The 22,924-nt window shown below is 42.7% G+C and overlaps 1 protein-coding gene across 2 annotated transcripts in view; it reads left to right on the forward strand.

Moving 5' to 3' along the window:
- LOC121276975 (fibrillin-2) overlaps positions 1–22,924 on the forward strand; it is a 401,991-nt gene that overhangs the window by 95,732 nt on the left and 283,335 nt on the right. For both annotated transcript variants that reach the window (XM_041185736.1, XM_041185737.1), the window contains 2 exons: positions 3,235–3,432; positions 22,640–22,765. In XM_041185736.1, the coding sequence (XP_041041670.1) occupies positions 3,235–3,432; positions 22,640–22,765 (324 nt within the window). The remainder of the gene's footprint in view (positions 1–3,234; positions 3,433–22,639; positions 22,766–22,924) is intronic.

The following is a 22,924-nucleotide window of genomic DNA, read 5'->3' on the forward strand; positions in this document are numbered from 1 at the left end:
ACTTTCTTGTTTCAATAGTAACAAAGATGTCATTGATTTCACTGTGAAAAACAGTATATCATTTCCCTGAAGTACAGGACACCTGCACAACCCTTCAGTGGGAATTAGTTAATAAGACCACATGCAAAGATTTCTCAGAATGGTTTAATTTATGTTTCTTCTAAAGGACATACAATCATGATATAAAAACTGTATGTGATGTCTGTGTGTGGATTTGTGTGCTTGCAGAGAAATAATTGTAACCTACACAAATTGCTTGTAGCTTCCCACTATTTTAAATGTGTAGCTTTGGGCAAAATAAAACTGTAATTGCATACACTCAAAGCATATACATTCAAACACAGTTCACTGATAACTGGAAGATTTTTGGTGCCAAAAAATTGCAATTGTCCAATCATTTGAACTAAGCATTGTGAATAAAGTCAAGTGAAAATTTAGTGTTTAAAATATGTTAATTTATCACTTGAATTAAACAAGAAGGTTGTAGTTTGTAGCTTTTGGAATCTGTAAAAAAGGGAGACAAGTAAGTAGTGATACACACTTTACAATAATATATGAGGGAACTTTATCCTACTTAAACTCAGCTCTACTCATAACTCATAATCCTTTCCTAAGCCATGTGCTGCTGTGACTGAGCCACATGTTCTTTTACTACCAGGGATTCCAAGCATCTTGGTTCAAAATGTTCTGGGATCGAGTAGCATTACTGTAGTCTGGTTGCTTTAATTTAGTAAAAAGAGACAACTTTCCATAGAAAGTAGGTATTTATTGATTTCTTTATGAGCCAAAATGCCACGAAAAGTTTTCGAGTACAACTGCAGAAAGTAAGCAATCATTGTGATATCCTTCTCCTTTCGTTTCCTACTAGTGAAAAAGAAGTCAGTTAATAGAAAGACGTCCTCTATGCTCTCCTTGTAAATAAATCCTAAACGTGCTTATAAAGAATGTGTTGATATACATAGTGCAAGAGGGCATCATCCTCCTTAATGATCCAATGAAGCAATGCCCACAGTGCAAGAACATGAAATTTAAAACAATTGACTAGATTTTTGTTTCAGAGTAAGTTATATACTTTGTAACAAGGCTTCAAGGGAAAAGTTTATGTATTTGAAGATGTGCACAATATGAAAAATTTGAAATACTTTACATGTGAATGGTCCTATCTCTTTTTTAAAAAAAGACAAGGCACATGCACAGAAACACAAATCACATGCTATTGTATTAATTTAGCAAAGTGAACTGGAAGGAAAGACAAGCCGTGTGCCTTGATCTGCGCCTTTTTTTTATTTGTTCATGGGATGTTGGTGTCACTGGCAAAGCCAACATTTATTGCCCATCCCTAATTGCCCTTGAGAAGATGGTGGTGAGCTGCCTTCTTGGACCGCTACTGTCCATGTGGTGTAGGTGCACCCAGAGTGCTGTTAGGAAGGGAGTTCCAGGATTTTGACCCAGCGACAGTGCAGGAATGGCGATGAGTTCCAAGTTAGGATGGTGAGTGGTTTGGAGGGGAACTTACAGGTGCTGGTGTTCCCATGCATATGCTGCCCTTGTCCTTTTTAGTGGTAGAGGTTGCAGGTTTGGAAGGAACCTTGGTGAGTTGCTGCAGTGCACCTTGTAGATGGTGCACACTGCTGCCACCCGCATTGGTGATGGAGAGAGTGAATATTGCTTTGTATTTTCCAACAAGCCCCCAGTTCAGTGGGATTTAGGGTTAGGAAGCTGTCACTAAAAATAGGAAGAGCTTCATTTAAGAATTATAATCCATTAACAATTCGACCCACATGCAAATTCCTATATTGCGTTTAGACTATCTTTATAAAATTAGCTGATCACAACTGGGACATCAGCATTTAACGGAGATACTATTTTTAAAGAAAATTTTATTTTGAAGTTTACCAAAGAGGAGAATTGCATTTGTTAATTTGGTATCTATTCTGGTCTCACTTAATTACCATACTTTTTGTGATACTGCCACTTTCAGCTTTTGACATTACATTAGAGCCATGTTTCTATGGTTTATGTTCAGATTTATCTGATTTGGGAAGGGTGACAATCCACAATTGCTATTAATCTAAAATCTGCAGTCAAAATGCACTTGTTCAAAGTTCTGTTATCATAAACTGCAATTCATGAGTATGGCAGCATTGTATCTATGTCACCAAATGAACAATCCAGAGAATAGGTGTTCAAGTCGCTCTATGGTAGAATTTGAATTCATTTTTTTTTAAAATCTGGAAACAAAGGAACTAGTATCAGTAAAAGCTATTGGATTGTCATAAAAAGCCAACCTGTTCATTAACAGGGAAGAAAACTTGCTGTTTTTACCCAGCCAGGCCTGTATATCTTTCCAATGCAACATCAATGTGAGTGCCTTTTTTAAAATTCATTTCTGGGCATTGCTGGCTAGGCCAGCATTTATTGCCCTTGTTCAGACGGTGTTTAAGAGTCAACCCACACTTCTGTGGGGTCTGCAGTCACATGTAGGCCAGACCAGATAAGGACAGCAGATTTCTTTCCTTAAAGGGCAGATGAATTTTTATGATAATCAGCAATGGTTTCATGGTCATCATCAGAGTGTAAATCCAAATTCTTATTGAATTCACATTTCGCCATCTGCTATGGCAGGATTCAAACCCAGGTCCTCAAAGCTTTTCGCTGGGTCTCTGGAATAATAGTCTAGTGAAAATACCACTATGCCACTGCCTTCCCTACTTAAGTGCCTGTCTTGAAAAACTCTCAACTGTATCAGATTGCTTCAGCTCCAGAAGAAGATCCATCCCTACCTTCTCAAAGCAATTAAGAATGGTCATTAATCCTTGTCTTGTCAGTGACATCCACATCTTCAAAATGAATTAAAAAATGTAAAAAAAAAGTGAGTTATGCAGGTTGGAACCTGACATGCAGCCATATTTGCCGATTGACACAGCTTTGTCTCAGGCTCACTCCACGGTACCAGTGGGGATATTGGCAACACCAGTGAACCTGCAATGCGGAGATGTATTAAACAAGTTACTAATGTTGGGCGTTTGGGGAGGAATGGATGAGAGTTGGGTTTTGGGGTGGGACAGGATCTGCCTCACAGCAATGCCTGGTCCCAAGTCCATCAATTCAACAAGTCAGAGTAATTAGTATTGTTATCATTAAGTTGAAAGTCAGGACTGTGCTCTAAAAACTTATGTATTGTATATGTTTTTTATGACATAACAGCATTTATTTTGCTTCTCTTAATGGCAGATTACCGTACTGGTCCTTGCTTTACCCAAGTGAGTAATGAGATGTGCCAAGGACAGATCAGTGGCATCGTCTGCACCAAAACACTTTGCTGTGCTACTGTCGGCCGTGCATGGGGCCATCCATGTGAAATTTGCCCTGCTCAGCCCCACCCCTGTCGCCGTGGCTTCATTCCCAATATCCGCTCTGGTGCTTGCCAAGGTAATTTTAGTGGAATCATCATCTCTATAGTTATTTTAAATATTTAAAGCTGACTTTAAGATTTCTGTGCAGTTGAAAATACTAAATCAGTGTATTTACATTTATGTTGTTTATTGCAATGCAATAGATTAAAATGCTTTAATAACTTAACACATGAAAGCCATAAATGTAATTAATATTAAATAATTATGTTGTTCACTTCACTGTGATAGTATTATCATACTTCAGTCATGCAGAATTGCTTCTAATAAAGTAACATTTGTGCCACATAAGTGCCAGGCAATGACCATCTCCACCAAGAAAGTATCCAGCCATCATCCCATGACATTCAATAGCATTACCATCACTGAATCCCCCATTATCAACATCCTGGGAGTTAGCATTGACGAGAAACTGAACTGGACTAGCCATATAAGTACCATGGCTACAAGAGCAGGTCAGAGGCTAGGAATCCTGTGGCGAGTAACTCACCTCCTGACTCCTCAATGCCTTTCTACCATCTACAAGGCACAAGTCAGGAGTGTGACAGAATACTCTCCACTTGCCTGGATGAGTGCAGCTCCAACAACATTCAAGAAGCTTGACACCATCCCAGACAAAGCAGCCTACTTGTTTGGCACCCCAGCCACAAACGTTCACTTCCTCCACCACTAACACACAGTGACAGCAATGTGTGCCATCTACAAGATGCACTGCAGGAACTCACCAAGCCTCCTTAGACAGAGCCTTCCAAACCCACGATCACTACCACATAGAAGGACAAGGGCAGCAGACAAATGGAAACAACACCATCTGGAATTCCCCTCCAAGCCACTCACCATCCTGACTTGGAACTGTATCGCCATTCTTTCACTGTTGCTAGGTCAAAATCCTGGAACTGCATCCCTAACAGCACTGTGGGCGTACCTACACCACATGAACTGAAGTGATTCAAGAAGGTATCTCACCACCATCTTCTTAAGGTCAATTAGGGATAGGCAAGAAATGTTGGCCTAGCCAGCAACGCCACATCCTATGAATGAATAAAAAAAAGTTCTTGGACTCGAAATGTTAACTGTCTTTCTCTCTACAGGTGCTCTCAGACCTGCTGAGTTATTCCAGCAATTTTTGTTTTTGTTTGAGATTTCCAGCATCTGCAGTATTTTGCTTTTATTTTTAAAAAAAGTTCTATTTTTTTTAACTTCCAGTCGTTTAAAATCACCAGATATACACCGTAGAGTACAATTCAGAGTATCAGAATAGAAAAACAACAATGCATATAGTAGTTCAAAAATTGCTACATTTACACAGGCCAGAATTTAGCCCTCGATGGGCAGGTGGGCCCCACCGGCTTGGTGGCGGGAGGGCAGCCGAACTCTGCTGCCAAAACGGGGCCAGCCGCCATTTTGAATGGGCGGGCCAGTTAAGGCCCACCCAGCGGCCTGCCCGACAGGAAGGGCTATGCGCTTCCTGTGCTGGGGGTTGGAGGGATTCCCCATCTGTCAAAGTGCGCTCTTTCGCGCATGCGCGTAAAAGAGTGCACATCTCCATGAGACTAAGTACTGTCTCAGGGAGATTACTGACAGTATAAAAATCTTTAAAAATAGAAAAATATTAAAACTATTAACATGTCTCCCTCATGTGATAATGTCACACGAGATGGGACATGTTAATAAGAAGCACATAAACTTTATTGAAGTTTTTAAAAACAGATATGAAACCTCATCCCGCCAGTGGATGAGATTTCATGTATTATCAGAAGCTCGCTGGGGCTCCTGGCCTCCTGGGGCATTTAACAAGCTTAATTATCCCTTCAATGGCCTTAATTGGCCACTGACAGCTCGGCGGGTGGACAGCTGATTTCGTGTCCGCCTGCCTTCCTCAATATTTAAACGGACCGGGATGACATCAGGGGTTCATCCCGTGTCATTTTCCCGTCGGTGAGCGGGCCCCGCCCCCAAATCGCCGACAGGAAAATTCTGCCCATAATATAAAATGCTAATAATTTAAGCTCATTAGGTTTCTTTGTGGGAGGTAATCCTATCCCTTGGTTTTATTTGGTGTTTTAGCTGTTTTGAAGGTCATTGCTCAGTTAACAGAGAAAATTGGTTGTGCTGTCAAATCACAATATATAGCCAGCCAGATACTAATCCTGAAAATTTAGGTGACCAGTTTTCTAGAAGTTATTCGTTCCCCAGCAGATATATGCCATTGTATTCAGGGAGACATTTCCTTCATTAGACAGAATATTTACATCACTTTGAGTCACTTGTCAGAACTGTTGGGTCTACACCTGAAATATTAATCGATATTTTCAATTTTCAGATGCCATTTTGTCTGCTGTGTATTTCCTGCAGTTCATGTTTTTATATCATATTTTTGGCATACCAGGTTACATACAAATCTACAAAGTGTTTTTTCTTAATACTGCTGAAAAGAGAGGCGCATTGCCGAAGCTTTTCGTCTTGCAATCAACAGGACAAACGCAAGAATACCAAATTTCAAAAAAATTAGTATCATAAAATCACAAAAATATATACCACATGAGAAAACTGTGCTGATTGATTGGGAAGTTGACTCTGATTGGCCAAGACATTGCTATGGAGAAAGCAACAGGAAACAATAGGCTCCCCAAGCCCCTAGGAAGTTCAAAAAAGACGCAAGGTGTGAACATGTTTCTTTTGTTTGCAGAGAACAGATCCCTGCGTACGAATGTGTGTTGCTTATAATAAGCATAAGCGAGTTACATTATGAGGTTTACTGATGATCTTTTATTGGTTGTTAATTGCTATTAGCACACTCAGGCTTGTTCAGCAAGTGCTGCCCAACCATGATGTCACAGCTAAGGGCGGAATTTTCCGCTCATATTTGCTGTCAGCTTCATAGTGGGTGGGAGCGGAAAATATTGGGAGATTGTAAAAATTGGTTTCACGTCGTTGTAAAACCAGTTTGTGATGGTTTGCTCCACCTGTCAATGGTGGGCTGTGTTTCCCACCGCCGAACGTTGGGAATCTAATTTCAATACTTGAGCAATCTCATTATAAGTACTGCTCACTGGAATGATTCCCTCATGCTGGATCATCTGGTCCATGCTGGTGCGTTTCACAACAGTACATAAGTGACATTCACCTAGTGAACTGTTCTTCGCTTGGGACTTCAAGGTTTGTTTGCCTACCTTGCTTTGGGCAGCACTCGTGGTCATCGGCACCAGGCTTCACAGGCAGCACCACATCATTTTTAGGGGGCTCATGAGCAGGTCTCTACCTACCAGACCAGTGGTAAGATGGAGGTGGTTTTTCAACAGCTTAAGGGCCTGCTTGGGGGAAGGGGGAGAAGTGGCCTCAGGCAAGAGAAGAGGTAGCAGGGCGAGGGCTGTACTGGGGAAGGGGGTTATCCCAGAGTGTGGGGGGGGGGCACGTTGATCTGTGCAAGCGGCCTTCAGATGGTGAGGACTGAGGAGACAGTCTCTAGAGGAGATGAGGCCAGATGGTGATGTGATGGTGTGTGTGTGAGAGAGTGAGTGGTGATGTCCCTTGAGCTGGCAGTGAGTGAGATGCCAGTGAATGTGTGATGAGCTTATGAGTGTGAGAGTTTAGAACAGTGAGATGGTTGCCTTACCCTGGCAGCACAGATGAGATCATTCATCCTCTTTCTGCACTGGATGGCCAACTTCTTTGCAGCGTTGGTACTCACCACCATTACCACTGCCTCCCAAGCCAAAGTGGTGAGGTTGCTGGGCCTCCTGCAGTTAGAGCGGGGTGGAGAACATCATGGTGGGCCTGCAAAAGGCATTCCAGTGATGGGTCACTGAACTCTTCTTGGTTTTCAGGGTTATGTCTTCGCTAGAGCAATCCTGGGCTGCTAGCATTGAGAACTATGTACGCAGCTGTAGTTTAGATATGGCACCCGGAGTGAGGAAACAATGAGGTAACGGCATAGCAGGCCATTCAGAGGCTGCCCGCCAGTGAGACGGCATGTTTCCTGTGGCTGGATAATTACCGAGGTGGGAAGTGCACGATAGAGCGCGAAAACCCCACATTGTGGCTGGCGGGTAAAATGTCAATTTTCACGTCTGCCACTGCACTTAGAGCAATTCTGGGATGATTCCACCCTAAGAATAGACATTTTGTTTTGGATTCTGCAAGCCTCGGCTTGTTGAATATGGGCAGTACTCTACTTTTTACAACTAACCAAAGGAACCTGCTGTTTGATTTGGTTAGCCAATCAATATGACATGCAGCCTATGTACCTGGCATTGCACCAGCACTGAAATCCAGGCCTGAAAAAGTGCCCGGTCTACCTCAAATTACCCTGGAAAGGCGAAGTATCTAAAATGCTGTTTCACGCTGTTACTATGCAATGGCTAAAGTGTGTGGTATTTTCCACTAACAGAATGCTGCCGTCAGTCCAAAAAGACATTTTGCTACCAGACAGTTGAGCAATGTCGTGTATAAATTTCAGTGCCAATGTGATACCTGGTATGTAGGCCGGATGTCCCAATGATTGGCTGATCGAATCAAACAGCATGCTAGTATTAGACAGAACAGAGGACTATACTCAGCCTTCCCGCGCTTGCAAAATCTATAACAAGACCTCTACTATTAGATATGATTCTACAAATGGGCCGCACTTAATGAACAATCATGAGTGTGTCAGTAGCTATACTAACAACTGCTCTAAGATAATCAATCGAGCTCATAATGAGGCTCAATTACACTTGCTGGAAGCGATATACATTCATACACAGGGACCCATTGTCTGCAAATAAAAGGAATATGTTTAATCTTTGTACCATTTTTGAGTTACTTAGGAACTTGGGGGGGCCTGTCATACCTTGCTGCTTTCTCCATGGCAAGCCTCAGCCAGACTCAACTTGCAAATCAATCAACACTTTTTCTCTTATTGTATAAATTGTTGTGATCATTTGTCCAATGAAAGCAAGACGAAAAACTTCAGCAACATGTCTCTCTTTTTAGCAATATTAGTTTTTTTCTTTTGAATCACTTTGGCTGTTCAAAAATGTAGTTTTGTTTTAAAGAAAGACTTGCATTTATGTGGTGCCTTTGACAACCACAAGTTGCCCAGTGTGCATTATTGTCACTGAAGTACTTTGAAAATGTAGTCATTTTTGTATTGTAGGAAATCCGGCTGTCAATTTTTGTACATGTGTTATAATCCTGAAAGCCCAGTGGTGAAGGATAGAACCAGAGCCAATCTTTACTTACTTTTATAAGCATATATTTACAGAGATACACATTATAAACTTGAACCTCCTAACCCATCAACCAGTTTACGGTCTGTTCCTATTTATAGAAGCACAATTGAATCAAGACCACTTGCATTCAATTAAATCAACATACAATTAACAACCAGTTCCCATAAACAACAATATGACGATAATCAGATAATCTGCTTTTTTTTGTGATGTTAATTGACGGATAAATATTGGCCAGGACACTCAGGGTAACTCCCCAGTTCTTCTTCAAAATAGTGCAATGAGGTCTTTTATATTCATTTTAGAAAGCAGACAGGGCTTTAACTTAATGGTACCTCGGGCACCCCAGCACCCCCATTACTACACTGGAGTATGCATCCAGATTTTTATTCTTGAGTTTCTGAAGTGGGATTTAAACCCACAAACTTGTGACTCAGAGACAAAAGTATTACCAACTGACTCATGGTTGACATTCAGCCAAATTTATCAGAATTGGACTGTTCTAGATTTTGATCCTTCTAGAATATCGCCCCTTAATGCTTTGACAAGTAACATGCTCATTTAAAGGCTGAGATATATAAAATAAGAACACTGGAAATCTGAAATTAAAACCATTAAAATATCAGAAGTATAGAACAAGTCTAAACACAAGATTACAGAAGAAGATTAGAGAAGAACCCTTTGTTAGAGTTATCCTGACAAAGGGTCATCAGCCAAAGCATTAGCCTCTTTTTTTCTCTTCAAATGTTGATGGGCCTGCCTAGTATTTGCAGAAATTTCTATTCCTATCCATTGAAAGGCTGCTTTGTAATGGTAAGATTTGATTAGAAATTCAAGTGAAACGAAAGATGCCTGGGAGCAGAACCTCTGCACATGTCTCATCTCGGAATAAAGCCTACTGCAGAAGAGAACACCCGCTCCATTAAAAAGAAATTACAATGTTGAATTGAATCAGTTTGAATTTAATTCGGATTTTAAAGTAATTTAAGTCAAGATTTTTTTTAAGGAATCATTAGTATTATTTTTTCCTCAAACTATAGCCTATTTGTACCCAGGCATCATTCCCAGCTAACAAATTGTATAGGTAATATACTCTGACAATTCTGCTCTATAACCAGCTGCTTCAGTTTATGCCCGTAATGGATCTCTTTCCCAATTTTCAGCCTCTGTGTGAGACACAACCATCCTATTGGAATACAGATGATTCAGCATAAAGATGATGGGAATGCAGTGCCATATTGTGGTCCTGCACATATAATAGATTGGAGCTCTGGCATTCTGCACCATAATGCCATTCTTCAGAATTGCAGCTCTTTGAATTTTAGTAACAATTGAAATACCTTTGTGGCTAATGATTTACCAAGATGATGGTAACCTGCCATTATTCTAAGTGACAAAGTAAGCTGAATAAATTAATTCTCAAATGGCTGGAATGCCTCGAAATGACTACAAGCTACAAATTTTGATTGTTGATGAAGGGTGTTATCATCTTCCTGGGAAGAACTAGCTTTTCAATAAAGATGTGGAGTGTTGCCCAAAAATTCCAAAAATGTCTATTCAGAAAACCCTTTTGATCAATGAACCTACTGATCTCGGACTGCTTACAAGTGCAATCTGATGAAAACCTACCTCTAGCTAATATGTCACATAATTCTACAAAAGGAAGGGATGTCTTAACAGCAAGTTCGTTTTATTTTCACAGAAGAGTCTGAGAGATCTCACTGGTATGGCTAAGATTTCTTCCCAAATTATATTTTTTTAAGAAGAATTAAACCAGAATGCTAGTTCTAAAGATTATATTTTTATTTATCATGTGTAGTCTATACTGTGGATTTCTTTGGGAGGCAATAATTATTAACATTAGCATACACATACAGAGCAAACTGCTTCACAGAAAGATGAAAAAATCCAGACACCAAGTAGGAGTTTAGAGAAGAGTTAGGGGAGATGACCAAGTGAAAGTCCAAGAACTGGGTTTTGAGGAGACTTTTGAAGGTGGGAAGGGAAAAAGCACGGAATTTAGGAAGAGAATTCCAGAGATCAGGGCCATGGTGGCTGCAAGTTCAGTTACCAGTGGTTCAACAGAGGAAGTAAGGGCATGCACAGCAATCCAGACTCAGCAGAATGGAGAACATGAGTTGGAATGTATGATTAAAGTAGATGGCAGAAGTATAGGGGTCCAAAGCCGCGGCAAATTTGTGGCTGAAGATAAATCATTGCCTTGCGAGATACGAGGACAGGTGTCACAGGGCGGAATTGTCCCAGAAATCGGCAAAGTCCAATATTGGGTGGGGAAATTGGCGTGTGACCCGCCAATGACAGTGGCATTTTTTTTCGCCATATCGTGCACCACTTTGTTTAAAAAATTGAGAGGCACAGGTTTTACATTGGATTGATGGCCTCTGATTCCCCCACCCCACCATGACCTCAGGCCTTCAGTAAGCCAGGCACCATACTTAAAGACCGTCCCTGCACTCTTCAAGGGATAGGAAGCTGTTGGGAACTGATGGCTACCAAAGGGAGAAAACATGCTGCCCTCAAATTTAGCTATGCCTCACTTGAGTGCCTACTGGATGCAGTGGAGGCTCACCATGAAGTTCTCGATCCCTGCTGTGGGTGAAGAACCTCATCCAAGGTGACAAATCCAGCATGGGAGGTGGTAGCAGTGGTGGTCAGCGCCAATGCCCTCCAAAAGAGGACAGCCACCCAGTGCTGAAAGAGGATGAATGATCTCCTCCATTCCGCTAGGGTATCTCACTCTTCTTATCATTCTCAACTCACACACTCACAAACCCATCACACATCTACAGGGGTCTTACTTACTGTCAACTCAAGGGGCATCACCATTCACTCTCTCAAACACACCTTCATCTGCCCTGTGGAATGTGTCCTCATTCTGCCCGAGGCACACATACCAGGCATCTTCTCATCTGGCCTGGAAGGTGTCTTGCTTACACCCTTTTCATCTGTATTCATGCAGAACAAACTGGCACACAACAAAAGGGAGAGGTCACAGACTGGTGGAGGAATGCCCGACATCAAGGTCCTCACAGACTTTGAAAATAGAGTCATTCAGTTGGTCAGCAAAGATCCGGAACATTCTTGTGCTGACGGTGAAGTCGGCGTTGCTCAGCCAAGTGAGGATCCAGCAGTGCAACATCCATCAGACAACCATGCTGTGAGTGAGTTCCCCTATTCTGCAGCCCCTGCCATGCACTACTTATCTCTCCTTGCTTTCGCAGGCACATCTGGAAAGCAGCCGAGGGGTCCATGAGCCAGGTCTTCGACTGCAACCCATGGACACCATGGAAGAGGAATCCACAGACACCGAAATTGAATACCCGTCACAGCGCTCACCCACACCCTCCACCAGCGCAGAGATACACACCTCAATGGGACCTAGTTCTAGAGTAACCGCGGGGTCACAATCTGGTGAGCACATCGCACTGTCTGATCCGCAGAAGTGGCAGCAAGGACTTCCAGGTTTCTGGTACACGTAGGACCGCTGGAGGCCAGAAATCTGCTGACTGAGTCAAATGAGGAGCCTCTGGATTCAGTCATACCTCAGTTGCTTGAGCTGTAAAAGCAAGGACGGGAACATCAGGAAGGGATGCCCACTGCATCCCTCAATTGCAAGGCACGATGGAGGAGTCCGTCTGTCTTCAGTCTGAGGTGATAGCACCAGCATGCCAATGCACCAAGGTCAACACTGGTAGGATGGGAACTACCATGGAGACTTTGGTTCAGGACATTGGTCCTGCACTGCTGCAGGAGCTGCACTCCATCACTGAGCCACTTGCTGGCATCCATCAGTCTCAACATCTCGATCTTACTCCAGATGCCCCCTCCTCTCAAGGAGTCAGCCAGGGGCCATCAGGCACCCATAGGAAGGAGGATCAGCAGGTGCACACCTCTGGGCCATCCACTCAGGTCACTCTGGGAGTATCCAGCCCATCCGCATCCCCGCCTTCCTGTGACCCCAGCAGCTCCAGCTCCATAGGCTGAGGAGAGTGCCACTGCCACACAGTAGGATCATGAAAGCAGACCGGGGCCCTCCAGAGCATGCCTGTCAAGGTCATCACAGACAGGGCGTAGCTGCCAGCCGGCCACCGTCACCTCTGCTGTGGATGTCAGGGCAGCATCAGGGTTAGAAAGGTCAATAAGATTTAGTTGCATAGTGTGGGTATGGGTGTTAATCACTTGTACTTAATGTTGACCATTGTAAATACACTCCCAAGAATGTCTCCTTGTCCAAGGCTCCTTGTTATGTTGAGCAGTGTTTTATGTTAATCAGATATGAAACCTTGCTTCCTGCATAAAATGAAGTTCACTGTCTCAGTCCAGGGCCTTTCCTCTGTGCAGTGTGCAACCTTCTGAGCAGAGTGATTGTCCAGCTTCAAAGTCACTCTCCAGATTAGTGATATGTGCACCTCCATGTGGCTTGTGTTTGCTGCACAAATTCCAAGTACCCAAGCATCACTCGGTTCCGTGATGTTCTCTGTCTGCTCTCAGCACCTTAGAGCCAGGGCTGTCCCCCCATCTCATCACCATTCCTGACAGGTGAAGATGTGGCGCTGAAGGGAACAGGTGATGAAGCCTGTCAAAGGATCAAGTTGGCCTTAAGTCCATGTTCCCGTTGTATCTCAGCAGCGACCCCATCATATGATTACAGAATGTATGTATGCTGCCCTCAGCCAGACGGGTGTCAGATGTTCCCAGGTGCAATGTGAAAATCTCAGGAATGTCCTCACTGCATCTTGTCATCATCCTCCTGGAATCTTGTGGCAGTGAGGGCCACATGAGTTTGCCTGCTTCGCCTTCCAGGATCTCATCACTCTCATCCCCGTCGACTTCCTCCTGATCAGAGGAGACGTACAGTTCTTCAATCTCCTCATCATCCAGGCCCTCACCACATTACGTAGTCAGGTTGTGTAGCAAGCAGCAAGCCACTAAGATGCATGACACCCTCTGGGAACTGTACTGGAGTGTTCAGCCACATCTGTCCAGACACTGGAACCTCATTTTTAAGGTGTCAGTGGTGTCCTTAACCAAACTCCGGGTTGCGGCATGAGTCTCATTTTACCTTTCCTCGACAGGAGCCTGAGGCCAGCGCATGGGTGTCATCAGCCACGTCCTTTGTGGGTAGCCCTTGTCCCCAAAGAGCCAATCCTGCATCCTATGTGGTCCCTGGGAGATGCCAGGGATCCGAGACCCACTGAGGATGTATAAACTGCGAACACTTCCAGGGTATCTTGCACATACCTGCATGATCCATTTATTATGATCGCAGACCAGCTGAACATTGAGAGAGTGGAAGTCTTTGCAGTTCATGTACTGGACTGCTTGTTGCCAGGGATATTTAAGAGCCACGTGAGTGCAGTTGATGGCATCCTGCACCTGTGAGAATCCAGAAATCTCAGCAAATCCCAAATCCCTAGCTTGCCTGATCTGTCAAAGTTGACAAAATTATGTGCCTTGGCAAAAAAAAGTGTCCATGACCTCCTGGATGCATGTGTTGGTGGAAGTTTCGAGATCCCGCAAAAGTCCCCAGTGGAACCCTGGAAGGAACCACTGCCGTAGAAACTGAGCGCGGCGGTAACTAACTGCCACTGACAGTGGACGCCCTCCGAGTCCCCATGGTGCCAAATCCTGAGAAGGTGGCATACATGCTTGGCCAGTTCCCTTGATTTGCGCAGGCATCAGCGACACTGGTTCTCGCTCATCTACAGGTAGCACATGCGCCGTCTATAGACCCTGGCTCTAGTGATGTGCCTACGAACGATGGCTTTGTGGGGTTCATCCTCTGCAGAGGAGGCTGTTCCGCCCCGTGGTCTTCAGGGTTCTGCTCCTCCTTTTGGCGAGCGAGACGCCTCCATTGCATTCTTCTCCTTCTTCTCTCCTGCTTATAAGCAATGAGGCAGACAGCGAGATCACCAGCCTCCATGTTCCTGATAGTCTCCTCACTGCAGTATCAAAATCAAAGGACAGCAATTGTCTCCTAAAGACCACTCTTGGTTAAGTCATTGCCTGCAGCTGCCTCTCAAGGCCCCTTAACACATGCCAGACATTCCACCACATGGATGCCCAGTGTTTAGTGCACATGATGGCTCACCATGCCCACACTCAACACCACCCCACACCATATGACCGAATGGCGACAGCTTTGGCCACTTGACTGCATCCTGAACTCTCATCTCAGATGTAGGCATTTTCCTAACCTGGACTCCAAGCCTTTGTTGTTTGCTTGTATCATGATGGTGAATTTCAATGTCAGCTGAAACATAATGCAAGGGACTAAGAGCGCACCGCTCCTTTTGATGGCCCCCCTTCCCCAACAGAATCCTCAAGCTTGCCCAGTCGTGCAATGGTTCTGCAGCACCAGTTTGAAGTGTGTGCGCATGAGGTTAACAGTAGAGGAGCAATCATTGGCACTGTCAGAAATTAGTGCTGCTTGAGTGGGCACAATTGCTTGACAAGGTTGTCTCCAAGCATGCCAATTGAGCTCAAGCTAAATGCTCTCAGCTGCGGAAGAGTGCTCATCTTTAACATGTTTTGATACTTGCCCAGCCGATTTCTTCCCCCCCACCCCCAACCATGGCATGTGTTTGTGTTCAAACTTCAGGGTGTACTGCCATGACTCCCCCTTGCACTTTAGCCCTTGCCCTGTGGTTCCCTTAACCCTGGCACTGTCACCCTTGCCCCGGTACTGCAAGCCAGCCATGAAGAAGCTACTGTAGAGTCTTGCGTGTGAGCCCCCACGACGCTTCCTTGCATTGGGATCATTGTGAGCACTGCGCAAAGTTGTGTACACTCACCTCCAAGTTCCCCTTGAAGTTCAGGCCGCCAGGTGCACACCTTTTAAAGACAGTTGTAAGTCAAGCCGTCGTAAAATCACGCTGGAGTTGGCTTTAAATTTGACGTTGTGGGGGGGCGGGTGGGTGATTCCCGCTTGTAGCCAGAATGAAATGTAAATGGATTCAAATTAAGTTCCTGACTTTCGATGTTGGGAAACGTGGCCCTCCATTGCCTCAGGGAGGGGACAAATTCTTCCTGGATTCACAACGCCGGGAAATGTACCTAGAGCCTTCCCTCAAGATTCTCCGATCACGGCAATGAATACACCAGTCAGGATCGGCAGAAGAAAATCCCAGTCGTAGACTCAGTCATACTGTCATGGAGTCTTAGGCTGGAATTTTATGTCCCCTGACCAACACCATAGGAGCAGGCTGGCAGGTGGGTGGAATGGCAGGTAAAATTTGCTAGGATGGCAGGGGATTCAATGCCAGTTGCCTACCCACCTCTGATGGAATTTTACCACTGGCCAGGGAGCTGTCAGGCAGCCTGTCTACCCTTGGGTCAATTAAGGCCCTTAAATTGCCAATTAATGGGAGGCTGCCCATGCCAGATAGTGCAACCTCCAGGTATACTTTAACTGCAAGATCCATGAAGAGTGAGCCCCTCCAGTGGAAATGATTGCCCCTGCTTGGACCATCACCGCTCACTATAAAAAGCTCTTCCTCATTATCATCCCGCTATCTATTCCCCAGAACCTTAAATCTGTGTCCCCAGGTCCTTGTATCATCTGCTAATGGGAACAGCCTTTCTTTGTCTACCTTATTCAAATCTGTCATAATCTTGTACATAATCTCTATGAAATCTCCCTTCAATCTCCAACACTCCAAGGAGAACAGCCTTCTCCAATCTAAACTTGTGGCTAAAATACTTCCTCCCTTTAACTATTCTGGTAAATCTCCTTTGCACCCTCTCAAGGACTCTAACGTCCTTCCTAAAGTGTGATGACTAGAACTGGATGCAGTACTCCAGTTGTGGCCAACCAGAGCTTTATACAAGTTAAGCATAATATACATCACCCATCCTTTTTTAGTTTCATATTCTCTATCGCCTTTGTCATCCAAAGAGCCTTGGCTTTTGTTCCCTTACCTGCTACTCTTGATGGAATGGTTCCGTTTTCACATCCCATTGAATTCCAATTTAGAAGTTGTATTTTAGATTGTTCCATGCTCTTCTCCATTGCTAAGACCATAAGACCATAATACGCTGGAGCAGAAGTAGCCCATTCGGCCCTCAAGTCTGCTCCACCATTCAATGAGATCATGGCTGATATGATAATCCTCAGCTCCACTTTCTTGCCTTGTCCCCATAACCCTTCTTTCCCTTACTGATTAAAAATCTGTCTATCTCAACATTGAATATACTTAACGACCCAGCCTCTACAGCCCTCTGTGGTAAAGAATTCCAGATTGACTGCCCTCTGAGAGAAGAATTTCCTCCTCATCTCTGTTTTAAATTGGCACCCCCTTACTCTGAGCTTATGCCCTCTGGTCCCAGACTCTCACATAACCTCTCAGCATCTACCCTGTCAAGCCCCCTAAGAATCTTATATGTTTCGATAAGGTCGCCTCTCATTCTTCTAAACTCCAATGAGCACAGGCCCAACCTACTCAACCTCTCCTAGTCTAACTAGTCTAACTAGTGCCTTGTATAGTTTTAGCAGGACTTCCCTATTTTATACTTCATTCCCTTTGAAATAAAAGCCAACATTCCATTTGCATTCCATATTACCTGCTGAACTTGTATGCTAGCTTTTTGAGATTCATGTATGAGAACCCCCAAATCCCTCTGTGCTGCAGCTTTCTGCAGTCTTTCTCCATTTAAATAATATTCAGCTGCTCTATTCTTCTTGCCAAAGTGCATAACCTCACACTTCCCCACATTATTTTCCATCTGCCACGTTTTTGCCCACTCACTTAACCTGTCTATAACCCTCCGTTGACTTTGTGTCATCCTTACCACTTGCCTTCCCACCTATTTTTGTGTCATTCACAAACTTGGCAATAGTACATTAATTTCCCTCATCCAAGTCATTAATATATATTGTAAATAATTGTGGACCCAGCACTGATCCCTGTGGCACTCCACTAGTTACAGATTGCCATCCTGAAAATGCCCCTCATATCTCAACTCTCTGTCTTCTATTAGTTAGCCAATCCTCTATTCATGCTCATATACTACTGCTCTTATCTTACTAAGTAGCCTTTTGTGTGGTAGCTTATCGAATGCCTTTTGGAAATCCAAATATATTACATCTACTCGTTCCCCTTTGTCTATCCTGCTTGTTATCTCCTCAAAGAATTCTAATAAATGTGTTAGGCTTGATTTCTCCTTCATGAAGTCATGCTGATTCTGCTTGATTAGATTATGCATTTCTAAATGCTCTGCTATTATATCCTTTGTAAAAGACTCCAACTTTTTCCCAATGACAGATGTTAAGCTAACTGGCCTATAGTTACCTGTTTTTTTGTCTCCCTCCATTTTTGAACAAGGGTGTTACACTGGCAGTTTTCCAATCCTCTGGGACTTTTCCAGAATCTAAGGACTCTTGGGAGATTACTGCCAGTGCATCCGCTATCTCTACAGCTATGTCCTTTAATATTCTAGGATGCAACCCATCAGGTCCAGGGGAGTTATCGTCCTTTAGCCCCATTAGTTTTCCTAGTACTTTTTCTCTGGTGACAGTTATTGTTTTTATTCCCTTCCCCTGTTTTGCCCCATGATTATTTAGTATTTTTGGTATGCTATTAGTGTCTTCTACTGGGAAGACTGATGCAAAGTATTTATTCAACCCCTCTGTCATTTCCTGGTTCCCCATTATTATTTCCCCAGCCTCATTCTCTTTGGCCTGCCTTTCTCTTCCTTTTTATATATTTAAAGAAGCTCTTATTGTCTGTTTTTATATTACTTGCTAGTTTATCCTCAAAGTTTATTTTCTCCCTCTTTATTGTTTTTTTCATCTTTTGTTGGTTTTTAAAACTTTCCAATCCTCTGGCTTACCACTAATTTTTGCCGCAATGTATGTTTTTCCTTTCACTTTGATACTACCCTTAACTTCTTTGGTTAACCATAGTTGGTTTATCTCCTTCCTTCAATCCTTCTTCCTCACTGGGATATATCTTTGTTGTGAGTCATGAACTATTTTCTTAAATGTCTGCCATTGCTCATCAACCGACTTTTCTGCTAAACTCCTTTCCCAGACCACTCCAGCCAACTCTGCCCTCATTCCTTTGTAATTACCCTTATTTCAGTTGAGTACAGATGTTTCTAAACTAGGTTTCTCACTCTCAAACTGAATGCTAAATTCCACCATGACATGGTCACTGTTTCCTGGGGGATCTTTTACTCTGAGATCATTTATTAAACCTGCCTCATTACACATTACCAGATCCAAAATAGCCTGATCCCTGATTGGATCCACAACATATTGTTCTAGGAAACTGTCCCAAATACAGTCTATGAATTCTTGCTCATTTCTAGCTCTGCCAATTTGATTTTCTCAATCTACATGGAGATTAAAGTCACCTATGACTAATATACTGCCTTTTTTACATGCCCTCATTATTTCCTGATTTATTCTCTGTCCAACAGCATAGCTACTGTTAGGGGTCCTATAGACTACTCCCACCAGTGTCTTCTTCCCCTTGTTATTGCTTACCTCCACCCAAATGGATTCCATATCTTCCAACCCTAGATCATTTCTTGCAATCGTACTTATTCCATCTTGACTAACAAAGCTACCCCACCACCCTTTCCTTCCTGCCCTTTCGAAAAGTCACATACCCCTGAATATTTAGTTCCCAGCTTTGATCTCCTTGTAACCATGTCTCCTTCATGAGGGGTGGCATCCTCATCCTCTTTGGAGACAACCTCAGCCCCTGACTGACCCATCAGATCGCTGGAAGGAGGGGCACCAGCTGAGGCACAACTGGCATTTCCTCTTTCCTTTTGTTTTCTTAATTGGCTGTGCCTGCGTGCTGACATTTTGTGATTCATGCACAAGGACACCCAGTTCCCTCTGTACTGAGGCATTCTGCAGTCTCTCTCCATTTAAATAGTACTTTGTTTTTTTTATTCTTCCTGCCAAAGTGGACAACCTCACATTTTCCCACATTATACTCCATCTGCCAAATTTTTGTCCATTCACTGACCTATCTATCCTTTTGCAGACTCTTTGTATCATCCTCACAACTTGCTTTCCTACTTATCTTAGTATCATCAGCACATTTGGCTACAATTCATCCATGTAATTAATATAGACCATAACTAGTAGAGGCCCCAGCACTGATCCCTGCAGCACTCCACTAGTTACAGTTTGTCAACCTGAAAATGACCCATATATCCCGGTTCTGTTTCCTCATAGTTAATTAGTCCTCTCACCATGCTAATCAATCAGCCCTAACACTATATGCTCTTATATTGTGTAGTAACCCTTTATGTGGCACCTTATTGAATGCCTTTTGGAAATCCAAATACACTACATCAACTGGTTCCCCTTTATCCACCCTGGTTGTTACACCCTCAAAGAGCTCTAATAAATTTGTCAATCATGATTTCCCTTGCACAAAACAATGTTCACTCTGCCTGATTGTATTTATTTTATAAATGTCCTGCTGCTACCTCTTTAATAATGGTTTCTAGCATTTTCCCAATGATAGATGTTAGATTAACAAGTGTATAGTTTCCTGCTTTCTGTCTTCCCCCTTTCTTGAACAAAGGCGTAGAGGTGTTACTTTTGCAGTTTTTCAATCCGCTGGGATTTATCAAGAATCTAGGGAATTATGAAAGATTACAACCGATACATCCTCTGTTTGTACAGCCACTTCTTTTAAGACCCTAGGATGCAGGCCATCAAGTCCAGGGGACTTGGCAGCCTTAGGACCCATTTGTATTGCCATTACTTTTTTCCTAGTGATTGTGATAGATCTAGGTTCCTCTCTCCCTTTTGTCTCTTGATTTGCAGCTGTTCTTGGGATGCTTTTTCTGTCTTCTGTTGTGAAGACAGATGCAAAATACTTCCTCAGTGGAATATAACTTTATTGAGTTATGAAATATCTCCTTAAATATCTCTCACAGCTTCTCCAGTGTCTTACCTTTTAACCTGTTTTTTTTCAGTTCACTATAGCCAAACAGCTGTTTAATTTTTCTTAACTATTCTTTGACACACTGATATTTATATAGCATGCTATGAGGGGCACAGCGTTTTCTTTAGGAAGAACAGAACGGTGACATTGCTTTTGCAATGCACTGACACATTTTGATGTAAATGAATTCATCACATTAAAATGTTTGCAAACATAAAGATGCTATATTATAAATATATCTATATAATAGATATTATATAACAATATCTATTATTATTGCACATAAGAATTATGTATCCAGGACAAGTCGGTTGTCACAATATCACACTTTGTTACAGATCCAAAGTAATGTGATTTTTTTAAAAAATCAGAAAAGAAAGGCAGGCATTTCCTGCTGGGTTCTTATAACCTGGAGCTAGAAATTTGCAAGCAGTTATAACTGCCTTCTAATTGACCTCAGATTTTACAAGTAGCTTCAATTTCCCAGATTTGCTTAATTAGATCATTTCTCACATGGAATTGTTTAAACGTATAGATGGGAAAACATTCCTTGTAGCAGGTAAACACCACTACTGTGCCCTAGACCACTTATGAACAATGCTGTGACAGATCTCGTTTTTAAATTAAGTTCTTGCTGCTTTAAAGACCTGACATTGTTGTTTGGCAGTTTGAACTTTACTTTCAGTTTCTTTGTTTTTTGTAACATTGCTCAAGTTCCATGATGGCACAGCTCTCTGCTTCTTCCCTTGGAAACACCTCCATTCGTTATAGCCGCAATGAATACATTTTTAAAACGACTGTTTCCATAAGCTGGTTTACAAACTTACAGTTTGCAGTAAGAGGTCCTAATTCAAAATGTCTGCGACTGATCATCTTACATTGTGTAGCTAAATTCATACATTTATCCAAATAAATTTCCACCATCAGTTTTACAGATTAACACCATTGAGTCAAACCTGAAACCTATTCCATCTATTAGTATCCTTTTGCAGCTTTAATTGGTCTTCAGAATGACTTTGTTTCTCATATTTCAATTTGGTCTCCCAGTTTGCACTTTTCTGTCCCCTACACCTGCATAGAATAGGCAAAGACATAGCAAACCAGTGTCTTGGGGTGAAAGAAATAAATATTGATGATAGACCAGACATAGCCAGGATTTTCCAGCCCTGTTGTGGCGGGACCTGCTGCGTGAGGTTTGGCAACCCAGCCAAAAGTCCATTGACTTTCGGCAGGACCAGATGATCCGGTGGCAGGCAGGGCCAGAAAATTCTGCCTATTGGGTAGAAAATTCAGAAAGGTCGTGTCTATAAGAATAACTTGACAGGGAAACTGGGAAGACTAATGGAGCTAATCTAGAGCCATGTAACGCTTCAATTTTACTGATACTGAGCTGGATTAAAATGTCACTCATCCCAGACTTGCTGTTGCTCAACAATTGGCAAGTGTTTCCTGGAGTCTATCGTAGAGGTAGAATAGCAGAACTGAGCATCACTGGTATACCTGTGGAAACTGGCCCCATATATGCGGATGGTGTAATTAAAGGGTGGCATGATAAATAGGAGACCAAAATCAGCAATGAACGTATGGGCATTGGAGGATACATTGACTTCTGTTTTCCTCTGAAAGGCATGGAGCCACTGCGCTTGTGTCATTAAAATAACTCTACAAGCAGAGAAGCACTCAAAATATTAGAGGAAACCAGCACTGCTCAGTGTAGATATAACCTTGTTGATTGAAACTTTTGTAAATGGTGAAGGATTTCCACAAAAGAAGCACATTTTCTCAGAAATGAAAGTAGAATATGTTTGGTATAAATCATTTCATATATTAATTTTAAAAATCCATTAAATTTAAGCTTGAACTGGATCTGAAAGCTATCTAATTGAAAATGTATTATGAATCCTACAGTTTTGACCCAACAAGCTTGGTAATCTCACAGAATACTTTTTCTTTCTTTTTCTTCAAACCCAGCAGCTGTTGTGCTTATTGCAGCAGTGTTTACTGAAGACAGATGTTGCTAATGTGTGCAGTCTGACTGATTTGCAGTTTACTTAACTGAAGTGCTTTCTTCTTCCAGATGTTGATGAATGTCAGGCAATCCCAGGCATGTGTCAAGGTGGAAACTGTGTCAACACTGTTGGCTCCTATGAATGCAAATGTCCTGCTGGTCACAAACAGAGTGAAATATCTCAGAAATGTGAAGGTAAGCAGGTGATCTCAGAGATTTTATGTAGTCTTTTTATTACTGCAGTTCAGCAGGTGGAATCAATTTAACACAATTTATATATGACAAGCTGCTGAGCTTTCCTCCAGTGATTAAAGTTACCCAAACTCAGAACTGGAAAAATAACATTATTTTCCT

This window comes from Carcharodon carcharias, chromosome 4 (genome assembly GCF_017639515.1).
Source record: "Carcharodon carcharias isolate sCarCar2 chromosome 4, sCarCar2.pri, whole genome shotgun sequence".
Taxonomy (NCBI): Eukaryota; Metazoa; Chordata; class Chondrichthyes; order Lamniformes; family Lamnidae; genus Carcharodon; species Carcharodon carcharias.